Raw genomic sequence first — 16,235 nt, 5'->3', positions numbered from 1 at the left:
AGGAAAATGAAAAGAAAATCCGAAGAGCGGGAGGATATGTTTTTCAGAAAATGGACTTATATCTAAAATACATAAAGAACTTCTTAAAATCGGGCCGGGCGCGGTGGCTCAAGCCTGTAATCCCAGCACTTTGGGAGGCCGAGATGGGCGGATCACGAGGTCAGGAGATCGAGACCGTCCTGGCTAACCCGGTGAAACCCCACCTCTACTAAAAAAATACAAAAAACTAGCCGGGTGAGGTGGCGGGCACCTGTAGTCCCAGCTACTCGGGAGGCTGAGGCAGGAGAATGGCGTAAACCCGGGAGGCAGAGCTTGGAGTGAGCTGAGATCCAGCCACTGCACTCCAGCCTGGGCAACAGAGCGAGACTCTGTCTCAAAAAAAAAAAAAAAAAGAACTTCTTAAAATCAATAAGGAAGCCATTCAATAAAAAAAGGGACAAGACTTGAATAGACATTTCACAAAAAAAGATATCTAAATGGCCAATAAACTTACAAAACGGTGCTCTATTTCACTAGTCATTATAGAAATGAAAATTAAAACCACAGATGATGACCAAAATAAAAAGCAGAAAATACCAAATGTTATCGAGGATATATAATAAACAGAACTCTCACACTACACTACTGATGGGAGTATAAACCTGTACAAGTACTTTAGAAAACTGTTTGCCAATATCAACAAAAGACGAATTTACACATATCCAGCAATTCCACTCCTAGTTATATGTCCAACAGAAACATTTACATATGATACCAAAAGACATATAAGGAGGGGCAAAGCAACAGTATTCATAAAACTGGAAATTACTGAAATGCCTATTTACAGTAGAAGAGGTAACTAAATTGTGGTATTTTCACAAAATGAGACAGCAGTGTGCATGAATAAACTGTCACCCACATGGGTAAATTTTGCAAAATCATGTTGAGCAAAAGAAGCCAGACTCAAAACAGTATTTACTGTATGATCAGGTTCATATAAAGACTTTTTTAAAGAATAGACAAACTAAACATACCAGTGAGTATGCCCTGGGAGGAGAGTGACTGGAAAGGCCCTGAAGGGACCTTTTGGAGTGCTGGTAATTCTGTTTCTGGATTTAGTATGCTAGAGTAGAGCATACTAGTTAGCTGTGCAAGTTCAGTTTGTGAAAATTCATTGAGCTGCACATTTATGATTGTACATGTTTTTATACATATATCATACTTCGCTAACAATTCAGAAATGGGAATAGAAAAACACTGTATGAGGAATAGTGATGATGCAGACTGTGAGCCCTCTGTGGACTGAGACCTTTGCATGGTTTATCAATGCATTCACCCCAGCACTTACCAGTGAGTGGCACAGCATGGATACATTAGTGAGTGTTGGCCAAAATAGGCGTGGAGGTGGATTTCTAACAGAAACTTACCTGAAGAAATAGCAGCTATTCTTAATACCATCTTAACTTACCAGTTCACATCTATGAAAAGTATTCATATTACTTTACAAATCTCCAAATAAATTCACAGGCTATGCATGTAGCCATACACAGATGACTGCTATAACTGTAGAGAGGACAGTGATGATGGTTTCAGGAATGGAGAGTGGCAGTTATGGTACCCCCATCACTACTTAGCACAAGGAGTGCATTTTAAACATGGAAGAATTGAGGAGAAACGTGGCCTTACAAAGCAACTAAGGCAAAAGCAGCTCTCTCCTACTGACTGGTCTAAAAGAATACGTGTGAAACAAACAAACTTTCAAAAAAGATTGCTATGATTTGGATGGTAGTCACAGGTCTCTGATTTATTATTATTTTGCATAAGGTACATATATACTCTGTATCCTTTCATATGCATCCATAATTTCACAATAAAAATGAAAAGAATAGTATGGCTCTATAGTTACTAATTTTAAAAAGAAATAACAGAAAAGAAACACCAAGGGAGAAACAGACATCTCCAACCTTTATCTCTTTAGAAATGAGCAGTGTTTAACATTTAGTATTCAATCTACAGCACTTAGCAATAAGTGCTCAGATGTTCAATTAAAGTTTATATATGAAGGAAAACTTATCTTGATCACAATGTAATTCCTACAATATTGTTTCTTCTAAAAATAACCAATTGGCATATCCCAAAAATGGAATATTCCACATTGAAAAGGCAGTGAAATCAAATGTAGACACTGAAAGACAGTGACAGAGCCATGCCTAGAACCCAGGCTCGCATGTTGACTGCAGCCTGCTCAGCTCTGATAGTGAGAAGTTCCAAAAGTTATGCTTGCTTATTAGCTTAGAGTAGAGCATACTCAGGCAGACATTATGGGTGGGAAAAGGTATTCTATTCAGGAGAGTCCACCTTGATACAGGCCTGGTCATGAGGTCCTCTCTTCCTGCAAGAACAATGAGAGCCAAAAAGTAGGTACATCGAGCATTTAATACCTTTCCTATTAAACTATCATCACAGAATGTTTCGTTCTACAAGTATTCAACTGCTAAGTTAATTTAACAACACTCATTAAATGTGTCAGGCCACAACTGATGTGGGGTCTGGGGACAGAACAGTGACTTGGCTGGTGTTTTTGGCCTCACTAAGTCTGCAAGTTTAGCAAATGAAACACAAATAAGTAATTACAATTACTGTATAATGTCCAATTAAAGATTAGACACTTGAGTCTTATTCCTCCTGAAACCCTCTTAAATATAAATGTGAGTAAAATGTTGCTTGTTTAAAGACAAAAAACTTACAAGCAACAGAAAAGGAAGCAGCAATTAATTTCTGAAAGCTAGAAGCGGGATGACAAGTGGTAACTGACTCAGCAGACCCAAGAAAGCTAAATCCTAAACCAGAAAGCCAAAAAACAACTGTTTTGTATCCCCCAAAAGCTCAAGAACGGTGGCACCAGGTACTGCTAGAAGTAGAAGTGAAAACGAGATTTATAAACAGAAGAGATTGGGCACGTTCAGGGTGGTATGGCTGTAGACGAGATTTATAAACATAAAGTTAGTTTGGGCCGGGTGCAGTGGCTCATGCCTATAATCCCAGCACTTTGGGAGGCCAAGGTGGGCAGATCGCCTGAGGTCAGGAGTTTGAGACCAGCCTGACCAACATAGTGAAACCCCATCCCTACTAAAAATACAAGAATTAGCAGGGCATGATGGTGCATGACTGTAATCCCAATTACTAGGGAGGCTGAGGCAGGAGAATTGCTTCAACCCCGGAGGCAGAGATTGCAGTGAGCTGAGATCGCACCACTTCTAGCCTGGGCAACAGAGCGAGATTCCATCTCAAAAAAAATAATAATTATTATTATTTGATAACAAATAGCTAAACAAACACTGAATTCTATAGAGAAAGGACTGTGATGATTAAAGGAACCTGGGTTTTATCTGTAGTGCTTTCAATTTTTATAGGATTGTATTTCATAGTTAATCAAAATTTAACAATGAGTCTAAGATGAATTCGGTAATAGATAATGAGCGTTATACTATTCTTGCAACCTTCTCTAAGTTTAAAATTATTTCTAAAAAAAATTTTCTTTAAAGGTACTTTAAAAAGAAAGCAAACATGATCATTAGAAAATTTGGAAAATAAAGAGAAATCAGTCCTACCATTTTTCGTAAAATGCGTTGTTTAAAAGGAAAAAATAAGACAGTATGCATTTGTGAAAATTTGTAGAACTTGATAGCACAAAGAAAGAATCTTAAGGCATGCAAATTTTTAAAATCCACTTAGGTGGCTGGAGGATGTATGCAAAATGTGACAAAACAAGATAACTGTATTATAAATGTTTGAAACAACCTCACTCAAGTGGGTGGAGGAACAGGTGCTGACCTAAGGAACATTTGGAAATAAGTAGAGTTTTTAAGACTAAAGGCAAAAGGAACTGTACATATGCTTTGTCCTGCAGTGGTTATAATACTATTTCCCACAGGGGTGTGGGTTAACAATTCTGATACAACTTACACATGTATATCAGAACTGAAGAATTATGTAAATGGATGGTGGAAGTGAGCCAGGTTTCTCAATGTTGGAGTGGGAGTTTATAGATAAGGGGAGTAGGCTAGAGCGACCCATATGGTAATGAATTAGAGGTGGAGATACTAGTATGAACTTATGTTCAGCTTAATATAGATAGATGGTACACACAGAAATAGTTACAGATGTGCGTACCCACAGATTAATATACAGACATATATAGTTCCTTGCTCTGTCAGCTTAGAAGGCCTAAAAGTAATGACACCCTAGTAGCAAGGAGCACAGATCTTGGTTTGTAGTATTATTTTTCAATAAAAGGAACCTCGGCTCCTTGGAAAAATGCCTGATTCTAGGATAGTGCAGGAAATATATAAGATGAGCCTAGTGCCAAAATGTATGGAAGTGGTTTAAAAAAAAAATCCACAATGATGGAGGTATGCAATTTAAGCAATAAAATAAAACAGTTACTGGATTATAATTAGAAGAATAAAATATTTATGAGTCTATACAGATATAAACACTAAACAAATTATCAGAGAAGAGACAAATGTCCCATGCAGGAAAATTCCAAATAATTCATGTCAATGCTTTGCCCTCAGCGAGGTGTTACATAACTCCCCACTCCTTATGTGTGGACTATGTATAGTGACTTCCTTCCCAACAGTAAGTATGGAAAGAGGGGTAACAAGTATCTTTACAGAAGAGAAAACTGACAAACACTACCTCAGCCAGGTGATCAAGGTCAATGTCAACAATGATAAGTCATGCTGACGGTGTACATTCTTGATATGATGTGAAGAGAACAGCACTTTACTTGTGGTCTGCCCCCAAATCCACAATCCCAGTCTAATCATGAGAAAAACATCAGACAAACCCCAATTGAGGAACATTACACAAAGACCTGACCAGTACTCCTCAAAACTGCCAAGCTCATCAAAAACAAGGAAAGTTTGAGAAACTCACAGCCAAGAGGAGCCTAAGGAGACAGGACGACTAAATGTAACGTTACCACATTATATCATCCTGGATCCTGGATGGGATGCTGGAACAGAAAAAGGACATTAGGTAAAAACTTAGAAAATCTGAATAAAGTACAGACTTTAGTTGATAACAATGTACTAATATTTGTTCAATAATTGTGAAAAATGTACCACACTGATACAAGATGCTAATAGGGAAAGGTGGGCATAGGGCATATAGAAACTCTCTACTGTCTTCTGTGTTTCTGAAAAATTCAAAATGTTTCAGCTGGGTGTAGTGGTGTATGCCTGTGGTCTCCGCTACTCAGGAGGCTGGGGGGGAAGGATCGCTTGAGGCAAGGAGCTTGAGGCCAGCCTGGGTAGCAACATAGCAGGAACCCATCTTAGGGGAAAAAAGTTTCAAAAAGTAAAGTCAAGGCCAATGTCAACAATGATAAGTCATGTTGACAGTGTGCATTCTTGATATGATGTGATGAGAGCAGCACTTGTGGTCTATTTGAAAGTACAGATTTATTTAAAAAACATTTAAAGCGAAGGAAAGGTTAAGAAGAAAGCCTGAAGATGCAGGGCTGCAGTGAGTCGAGATTGCCCCGCTGCACTCCAGCCTGGGTGACAGAGTGAGGCCCTGTCTCAAAAAAAAAAAAAAAAAAGCCTGTAGAACGCACACCAAATTTGAGGAGCAGTTACAGCTCTGGGAAGAGATAGGAAGGAAAGGGAAATCAAGTTTTTCTTTAGAAAGTTACTGTCTGAATCTAGCACATGAAGAATGTATTACTGTATAATACAAAATGTTTAATTCTAAACACTACATTTAAGCATTGAATGATAAAGAAAATGAAATCATTATTAAACAGGCACCACTCCCTAAGCCCTTATATCTCTATTCATAAACTGTCCAGTCTCCAGACAGACCTCCAACTTGTATTCAAGCCTCTGATTATGGTAACTACTAATTAATATGGCTGAGATAAACTAATTTAAAAGACAAAAACAGAAAAACTATCAAAGATTATGCTAAATTGCTCAGGGATAAGAAATATATTACACATATGGGCTGGGCACGGTGGCTCATGCCTGTAATCCCAGCATTTTGGGAGGCAGAGACAGGCAGATCACTTAAAGCCAGGAGTTCGAGACCAGCCTGGACAACATGGTGAAATCCCGTCTCTACTAAAAATACAAAAATTAGCCGGGCATGGTGGAATACATCTGTAATACCAGCTACTCGGGAAGCTGAGGCACAAGAACCTCTTGAACCCGAGAGGCGAAGATTGCATTGAGCCGAGATCTCACTACTGCACTACAGCCTAGGTGACAGAGCCAGACCTGTCTGAGAAAAAAAAAAGAAGAGGAGAAAAGAAAAGAAAAGAAAAATACATATGAAGGTAGGCTGGGCATGGTGGTTCACACCTGTAATCCCAGCACTTTGGGAGGCCGAGGTGGGCAGATCATTTGAGATCAGGAGTTTAAGACTAGACTGGCCAACATGGTGAAACCCCGCGCCTACTAAAAAAACAAAAATTAGCCGGGCATGGTGGCGGCTGCCTATAGTCCCAGCTAATCAGGAGGCTGAGGCAGGAGAATTGCTTCAACCTGGAAGGCAGAGGTTGCAGTGTGCTGAGACTGCACCACTGCACTCCAGCCTGGGTAACAGAGGAAGACCCTGCCTCAAAAAAAAAAAAAAAGGAAGAGAAAGAAAGAAAGAAAAGAAATATACATATGAAGGGAACCGCATTAATCAATAAGAAAATATTTCACTAGGAATGTTCTTAAACTTGATCAGTGCTAGTATTTAGGACATTTAATATAAATTATGTTATTCAGAAAAATAATGAGTAAGCCTTATTGTAAGAACAGGATGTGCTAAGTGTTATCAGGTTATACTTGCTTTACTACCGTACTTGATCAAGTTAATAAGACATATCACACAGTCATCCGTCAGTATTTGGTGGGAACTATTTCCAGGACTCCCCACAGATACCAAAATCTGAGGATGCACAGGCCTCTGACATAAAATGGTATAGTATTTACATATAACCTACCTCATGTACTTTAAATCACCTTATAACACTTAATACAATGTAAACGCTATGTAAAATAGCTGTTATAGTGTATATTTTACTTGTATTATTATTTATTATTGTATTGTTATTTTCCCCATTTTCAATCCACAGTTGGTTGAATCTGCAAATGTGCAACCTGTGGATACCCAGAGCCTACTCTGACTCATACCCCCACCTAGTCAACCACTAGAAGCAATTACCACTGGAAAGTATGTCAAACCCAAAAAATTTCATACATGATATTTGCCAGTTGCCTAGCTTATTGGCAACAATGACTTGAGAAAAAGATAAACCATCAAGCCAATTTTCAGTACAAATGGAACAGAAGTATTAAAGTTGCTTTATCTAAATTGTCCATTATTATAAGAATATAGGCTGGGCGCAGTGGCTCACACATGTAATCCCAGCACTTTGGGAAACCGAGGCAGGCTGATCACTTGAGGTCAGGAGTTCAAGACCAGCCTGGCCAATATGGTGAAACCCTATCTCTACTAAAAATACAAAAAATCAGCTGGGCGTGGTGGCAGGCACCTGTAATCCCAGCTACTCGGGAGGCTGAGGCAGGAGAATCGCTTGAACCTGGGAGGCAGAGGTTGCAGTTAGCCAAGATCGTGCCACTGCCCTCCAGCCTGGGCAAGAAGAGCGAAACTCTGTCTCAAAAAAAAAAAAGAAAAGAAAAAAGAATATAATTCTTCTAAGCTATTGTACTTGCTCAAAGATAAAATAAGAACATTTTAAGAAACCAAAATAATTATTTTAAAGCCCTAAAAACAAATAAATCTGAGGATGTCACTTGAATCTCTTTGAGCCTTTTTTTCTTTCTTAATAAAAATAGGAAGTTACTCTCATGGTAGGATTTACTTTATACCCTAGCATAAAATAAAGAAATATAATTGATGTCTAGCATAAAACAATTTGAAGTTATGTGCAGTCAAACTACTGGTGGCATCAGCTTAGAGCAAAATTCCCTAGAGCAGTTCAACTGGGCCTTGGTTTCTGCCTAAACCAGGAAGCGCTGCCCTGTTTTCAGAACACAGTATGATTAAGCCAAACAAATCTTGCCTAACAAGTGGTCACCCATGGGATCAGGTAAGAAAACAAGGATAGATTAACAGGAATCTATCACTGCTACAAAAAAAAAAGGATGAGGCTTGGTAAGAGTGAGACCAATCAATACAAACAACAGTTAGTTATGGATCCACAGCCCAACACTGACAAATCCTGTTTCCACACTCCTCACAGATTACAAGAGAGCTCTCATGATATATTCCTCAAGTGATATCTTCTTGAAGTATCACACCATTTGTTTTCTTTTAAGAGTTACACATATAAACATTTATCAATATATGATTTCTAGGATTCGTTTCAAAATAATGTGGTGAGTAAAAATGAAATAATATTGGCCATTCATTCACAATTGCTGAAGCTAGGTGATGGTGCAGAACCTTTCTTATACTACTCTATTATTGTATGTGTTTGAAATTTCCATAGTAAAAGTTGAAAACGTAAACATCATGAAGAAATTACTCCTACAACTCAACAATGAAACAAAAAACTCAATTCGAAAATAAGCAAAGAACTTGAATACTCATTTTCTCTAAAGAAAATATCAATGGCCAATAAGCACATGAAAAGATGCTCAACATCACTAACTATTAGGGAAATAGGGATTAATACTGCAATGAGATACCACTTCACACCCATTAGATGGCTACTATCAAAAAAACAAAAACAAGAGAACAAGTATGTTGAGGATATGGAGAAATTGGAATCCTTATACATTGCTGGTGGGAATATAAAATGGTGAAGCTGCTATGGAAAACAGTATGGGAGTTCCTCGAAAACTTAAAAATAGAATTGCTATATAACCCAGCAATTCCATTTCTGGGTATATCCAAAAGAACTGAAAGCAGGGACTTGAAAGATATTTGTAGACTCATGTTTTTTATAGCAGCATTACTCACAATGACCAAAAGGTAGACGCAAACCAAGCATCCATCAACAAATGAATGCATAAACAAAATGTGGTACACATATAAAATGGACTATTACTCAGCCTTAAAGAGGCAGGAAATTCTGACACATGCTACAACATCGATGAACTCTGAAGATATTATGCTAAGTGACATATGCCAGTCACAAAAGGACAAATGCTATCTAATTCCACTTATGAGAAGTACCTAGAGTAGTCAAATTCACAGAAAGCAGAATGGCGGTTTCCAGGGGCTGGAGGAGGGGGGAAAGGAGAGTTATTGTTTAATGAATATGGAGTTTCAGTTTTGCAAGCTGAAAAAGTTCTGGAGACGGACTGGTTTCACAACAATGTGAATATACTTAATGCCACTAAACTATATACTTAAAAACGGTTAACATGGTAAATTTTATATGTATTTTACCATAATTAAAAGTTTTCAAAGGAATAATGTATCCGTCTTCCTAATATTTTTATAAATTTTCTTTGATCACTGACCATGTAGACCACAAATACAGCATATAACTTAAGAAACTCTGACATAACCTAAGAGGCATTCTGTGATATAATTATAACTTCTTTTGAAACTGAAAAATAAGCAAAAAAGCCACATGAGCACTATTCATTCCTTCCTCCAGGATCATTACTTCATCTAATAATTTAACATGAATATGGTTTGACCTATCAGAGATGAAATTCTTACGCTCATCAAAATATTCCTCCATAATCCTGAGAGAATTTATCCAAAACTATACCATTTCAAAAGCTGCTCTACAATGTCATCAAACTATAATACAGAGTATTGGTGATGCTTACAAATGGGCAACTTCTTTAGCAGGTAATGAGGCAAGTCCAGAACTAAGCATTCTGTAATCTGTTTGAACCTACATGGCAGTGTCATCATCACCCACTTACATTGAATTGAAATCCAAGTATCCTAAAATACTTGGAATGAACTGGCAAAATTCATGCACAGATCTACTGCAGAAGATCTGCGTTCATCTACGGATGAACGGGAGTTAACGTACTCAGAGAGAGAAACACGCAACAGGTTTCTCAGCACTCAGTATGGGTCTACTTAGGTCTTTCTAAAACAGTGCTTCCATACTGTCCCCAGGGCAGTCTCAGTTTCAAAATGAAAAAAAAAAAAACCAAACAAAAAAAAACAAAATAATGCCACAGGGAACCTATAAACCAAGCCTCTTTTTTTTTTGGGGGGTGGGCAGAGTCTCGGGTGGGCAGAGTCTCACTCTGTCGCCTAGCCTGGAGTGCAGTGGTGCAATCCTGGCTCACTGCAACCTTTGCCTCCCAGGTTTATCCTGCCGCAGCCTTCCGAGTAGCTGGGACTACAGGCACCCGCCACCACACCCAGCTAATTTTTTTGCCATTTTAGTAGAGACAGGGTTTCACCATGTTAACCAGGATGGTCTTGATCTCCTGACCTCATGATCCACCCACCTTGGCGCCTTTGTTTTTTTTAAGACAGAGTCTTGCTGACCCAAGCTGGAGTACAGTGGAGCGATCCCGACTCACTGCAACCTCTGCCTCCTGAGTTCAAGTGATTTTCCTGCCTCAGCCTTCCAAGTAGCTGGGATTACAGGTGCACACCACGCCGTGCTTTTTTTAGATAGAGTCTTGCTCTGTCGTCAGGCTGGAGTGCAGTGGCACGATCTTAGTCCACTGCAACATCTGCCTCCTGGGTTCAAGTGATTCTCCTGCCTCAGCCTCCTAAGAAGCTAGGACTACCGGTGCATGCGACCACTCCCAGCTAATTTTTGTATTTTTAATAGAGATGGGGTTTCACCGTGTTGGCCACGATGGTCTCAATCTCTTGACCTCGTGATCTTCGTGATCTGCCCACCTCGGCCTCCCAAAAAGTGCTGGGATTACAAGCATGAGTCAACTTGCCTGGCCGTTTTTCGTTTTGTTTTGTTTTGCTTTTTTGAGACACAGTCTCACTGTGTCGCCCAGGCTGGAGTGCAGTGCACAATCTCGGCTCACTGCAACCTCTGCCTCCCAGGTTCAAGCAATTCTCCTGCCTCAGCCTCCCAAGTAGCTGGGATTATAGGCGAGTGCCACCATACCTGGCTAGTTCTTATATTTTTAGTAGAGACAGGGTTTTGCCATGTTGGCCAGGCTGATCTTGAACTCCTGACTTCAAGTGATCTGCCCGCTTTAGCCTCCCAAAGTGCTGTGACTACAGGTGTGAGCCACTGTACCTGGCTGAGCCTAGCCTTTCTGCATAGTCTGTCACTACTATGCTAAATTCAAGTTGTCCACATATTACGCTACCAATAAAAAGACTATAAAGACAAAACTGTGTTTGCATTTATGAATCATACAGTTTTCCATTACATTTACTTGGTGAGAAAACTAGCTCAATTTGATTAACCAGATCAAATAGAAGTCAGAACAGCCCTGTGTGACAACCAGAGTATCATGTTCCTATCAAGTTGCCTGGACAATTCACCATCATTCTATAATTCAAAAGCCTTTTAAGTATGTATATTCTCTGACCAGGCATTTCCATGTCTAGTAATTTATGCTAAGGAAACGGCTGAAGATGTATGTAAAATAAGTTTCAGTCAATGAAAAAAACTATAAACATTCTTAGTGACCAAAGATAGGCAATTAGTTAAATTACGATTCATCCATACAATTACATGCCATACAGACATTAAAAATATTTTATATAGAAAATGTTAATAACATTGTGTGAAGAACATTACAAAATAGAAATATGAACCCATTTCATTATTTATCTAGTATGCCTTTGTAGATACATGTGAATGATACACATATGCAAATGTATGAATGCACATGTCTGAGAACAAGATACACATGAACACGTGCAAAAGTATGTGCAAGTATGATCAGGGGCTCATAAAACTGCACACGAATGTACAAAGATATGTCTGTACATGTATATATGGGTACATAAGAGAATACATACGCATGTGCATATATCTGCTAATGCATACACCTATATTTGGACTGTGAGCCTGTGTTTTAAGTAGGTGAGTGTGTGTATATCCTTGTAATCACTACTTAGCAGCTTGTGACCTTGAGGCAAGTTACTGAGCCACTTTCAGTCTTTGACAATGAGAACAAACCCTGGTTCATAAGGGTTTGGTATGGATTAAATTTTTTTAAAAAATGGACGTAAATTACTTAGTACTGTGATTGTGGCATAAAAAAATCAATATTAGCCTTCCTGCATTCCTTATCTGTACACACATACACTGACCTATAACATAGCTATAAACCCACAAGAATGCACATTAAAATATTACCTTCGGTTATCTAGTTGGTTTTTGTTTAGGGAAGGTATTGCAGTTTTATGGGCTTTCATCTTCTACAATTTTTCTAGGAAGATTTTTTTTTTCGTTTTTTTGATACTTCAATTCTGCATAACTAAAAAATATTAAATGCCACACTAAGGAATACATGATTTTGACACTCCAGCAATTTTTTTGTATTCTAGCAGTATATCGGCATTACCTAATAGCTCAAGAAGATGGCAGTACAAAGAAAAACCACAGTTCTTCTGCTGGTTCGCCTTATCCAAGTCAGGATGAAAAGGATGAAATCAGATGACAGTATACAGTATGGGTGATTTGCAAACACTGTTTGCAAGTCACTTTGCAAAGATGTCACAGTTAAGTGACATCTGTTATTCCCATTTTATTAAAGCAGTAAGGAACCCACAGGCTGCCCAAGGTCATACAAAAAAAAGCATGTGCTAGATCCATGTGCTCTGAAAAGATCTAAGGATTAACTGCATTGCCACAATTTGGGCCGTGTTTATAAAACCAAGAAGCGAAATTCTTAACTAGTCATTTTAGGAGTCCAATCCTGAGTGGGGGCGGACTGCAACACATGGCTGATTATAGCAAAACAAACCAGTAACCAGCCGCACCAGGGTTAATCTACGTTTTCATCGTACTGGCTTTCCTTATTTCTAAAATATAAAATTGTAGATCGTCTAAGATAGGACATTTTATTTGATAAAAGCAGGATTGACATCTGTATGCACCGAAACCATGTGAAACATGACAAACACAAGCCGTTATTTGCGGTTCCAGGCAACATCAGTTTACCACCTGGCTCAATTCCCACAATTACGATATGTTAGATTAACATTTCTAAAAATCCTGCAGAAGGTCTCTAAATTTCCTGGGGGAACTTAGCTACAGACGGGGAGTGAAACAAGCAGCTCTTTTCCCTGGGGCCTCAATTTATAAATCAGACCCGAGAAAATGATCCAATCATTCCCTATACATTTCCTCCTCAGCTATGCCATCAAATCTCTTCAAACGTCACTTCCAAGCATTTAAAATACACCCGGCACACGCCCTGCAGACTTCATCGTAGCCCTCCCTTTTGGGGCATCACCACAGCCAAACATCGCCTCTTCCAAATCTACTGCAAACTGCGGGTTTGTCTCTTGCTTCATTTTTTACTTTTGTCTTAAAACGGAGGCGAGGGGGAAGGGTTTCGACAAACTAGGCTCTGAAACCCTGAGCAATAGCATCTTGCTGTGGGGAGCTATCGGCAGCAGCAGAGATTTTAATCTTTTCTCACCACCCAGTTTCCGTTTCTTGCTTTTTTCTTTCTTTCTTTTCCAATGACATCAAACCAAAGGTGGAAAAACGAAAAACGAATGCCTCAGATCGATGCCGCCTGTGGGTCTCGGGTTCTGACTCAGGGACCCGCCCGCCCTGGGAAATGCGGGAAACGAGGCCGGGAGGAGGGCTTTCCACCGCCGGAGTCCCACCCGGGGTCGCAGAGGGGCAGGCCGGGCCCGCGGCAGCCTCGAATCCGAGCCCGGGGCCCGACCCGCCCCTCCAGGCCCAGCGCCGCCTGCCAAGCCCCGGCGTCGAGTTGGCCGCGGGCCGGCCCGAGAGGCCTGAGGCGGCCAGCGGACAGGGCAGAGCCGGGGGACGGAGTCCGGGGCGGGACTTGGGCGCCGCTTACCTGCTGGTACCGGCTGCCACAGGCCGGCTCGACCGCCGCCAGCGCCGCCAACGCCAACGCCATGGCGCAGCCGGCAGCAGGGAAGGAGAGCGAGCGAGCAAGCTAGCTAAATGGGCGCGGCCACTGCGGCCTGGGAGCGCTGGGAGGCCGAGGGGGACACTCCTTGGGTGGGTCTCGATGGCCGCCGCTGCTCCCGGGCGAGACGATCCTCTCAGGCTGTAAGCGCCGCCGCCGCCGCCGCCGCCGAGGCTCCGACGCGGCCCCTGGGGAAGAGGCGGGGACTACGACGGCGACGCGACGCCGCCGCCCCGCCCCCGACTCGCGCCGCCCTGCCCGGCCCGGCCCGGCCTGGCCTACCCTAGCCCTGAGCCGCCGCCCCGAGGTGCCCCGGCCCGGGTGTAGTTGCTCCGACGACCTGAGCCTCCGAGGCTCAAGTGTTGTATTCGATTCCACTAAAAACGAATTACTAACAGGCCAGCCCAAAGAAAGGGCGATGGTGCTGATGAGCACCTCGAGCCAAGCCCTGAGCTTCACTTACGTGCCCTCATCCAGCCTTCAGCACAACCACCCTGACACAGGAACCACAGCACCATTCTCCAGGTCGTTGGCAACCAGAGAGGTTGACAATCTTCACAGCAGCGACCTGATCCCTGGTGTCTGGCAGCAGAATCGTGGTTCTTATTCACTCCCTTCTTTTATCTGCCATACTCATAAACCAGGGGTCAGCCAGCGACAGGGAGGGGGCAAAATCCGGTCTGTCACCGTGACTGTGAAAAGTACGTGAAATTCAAGTTTCAGTGTCCATAAATAAAGTTTTATTGGAACACAGCAGCACGTTTTTGTTTATTATGGCCTGCAAACCCTAGAATACTTGCTATCTGACATTTTACAGTAAATGTTTGCTAACCCTAAATCCTTGAGAACTGCTTGGATCTCAAATGCTACTTAGGGTGGATGATTATAATAACATCCTCATGTTTATGCAGTTCTTTAGTATTTTAACAGCCTCATCTGCGGAATCAGAAACCATATTTTCCAAAACAGTTCCCTGAGTCGGTGACTTGGAAGTCAAAACTTGAAGGGTTTGGCCATGCTAAAGGCTTTCCCGGCCACAGGAACAGGTGCAAAGGGTGGTCCAGAGAGAGATTGCCTTGTGGAAGAACAGAAAGGATGCTGGCATAGCTGCCATATAGGAGATACAATTATCAGTGTTTCACAGATGAGGAAGTTATGCCCAAAGAAGTTAAATATCTCACCCAATGATACAGAGCTACTAAGCGGTGAAGCTGGAATACAACTCCAATAAGCCAGCTTTCTTAACCAGTATTGCACAACTAAATTATAAGCTTTGTGAAGACAAGAGTATTTGTCTTTTAAATCTTATTACCTCCCAATGGCATCTAGCACAGTATAGTTATATAGCAGGCTTGCAAGCTTTGTTTCTTTCACACCCAGCCATCTGCAATTGCTTCTACCCACATGTCCTACAGAGAAAAAAAAAATCTTCCATCTCTGAAGCTTGTTGCAATTCCCATTTCTTCTTCATTGCCTTTCCAAGTTGGCAGTGTAGAGGTTGTATTAATATGATTATTGTCTTAGCTTCTAATTTTGAAGTTTAGTTAATTATGTATTTTAAAAGAGAGCAGTGTTTCAAACACACCCTGAGGTTTCTGTATATATGAGAAAATTGTAATCAATAAAAACTCTAGATGTTTACCATCTTCACTTTGAGTTCTCTCTCAGTATCCAAACTTCTCCATATCTGTCGCTATTTCCAAGTATTAGTCTCACATATTAACATGCTGGAAGAGTGAACAAATGTAGCAACATTCCAAGCTCTGAAGTCTATTTAGAGGCTCCTTACTCTGTCCCTCAGTTGTTGTTTTTAATCCAGAAAAACAACCTTTAAATGTAATCAGGTACAGTGAATCAAACGTAATGTCCTGCCATGTAGTCTTGTATAAAGGGTGCAAAAATCTAATTTGAAATTTTTAAAAATTTCAGCAGTGGAAAGTAGAAATCCAGACTTCTTTGTCCAGATTGTCTAAATTTGCATGTAAGAAATAATAAAAAAGAATTTGTCCACTGGGCACAATGGTTCACATCTGTAATCCCAGCACTTTGAGAGGCTGAGACTCGAGGATCACATGAGCCCAGGAGCCAGGAGTTTGAGACCAACCTGGGCAACATAATGAGACACAATCTCTGGAAAAAAAAAAAAAAAAGAAAGAAAGAAGAATTTGTCAGCCTGCCACATACGGCGATTGGAGCAACAACTGCAATCTT

The 16,235-nt window shown here is 40.8% G+C and overlaps 1 protein-coding gene across 1 annotated transcript in view; it reads right to left on the bottom strand.

Annotated features, from left to right (window-relative positions):
- The window catches only part of NDFIP1 (Nedd4 family interacting protein 1), a 46,510-nt gene extending 32,022 nt beyond the window's left edge, over window positions 1-14,488 (bottom strand). The window contains exon 1 of the mRNA XM_003900286.4: window positions 13,950-14,488. Within this exon, the coding sequence (XP_003900335.1) occupies window positions 13,950-14,012 (63 nt within the window). The 5' untranslated portion in view covers window positions 14,013-14,488. The remainder of the gene's footprint in view (window positions 1-13,949) is intronic.
- Window positions 14,489-16,235: the final 1,747 nt, after the last annotated feature.

Source organism: Papio anubis, chromosome 5, assembly GCF_008728515.1.
Source record: "Papio anubis isolate 15944 chromosome 5, Panubis1.0, whole genome shotgun sequence".
Classification (NCBI taxonomy): Eukaryota; Metazoa; Chordata; class Mammalia; order Primates; family Cercopithecidae; genus Papio; species Papio anubis.
The sequence above is the reverse complement of the archived record's forward strand: the minus strand, read 5'-3'. Positions and strand labels throughout refer to the sequence as shown.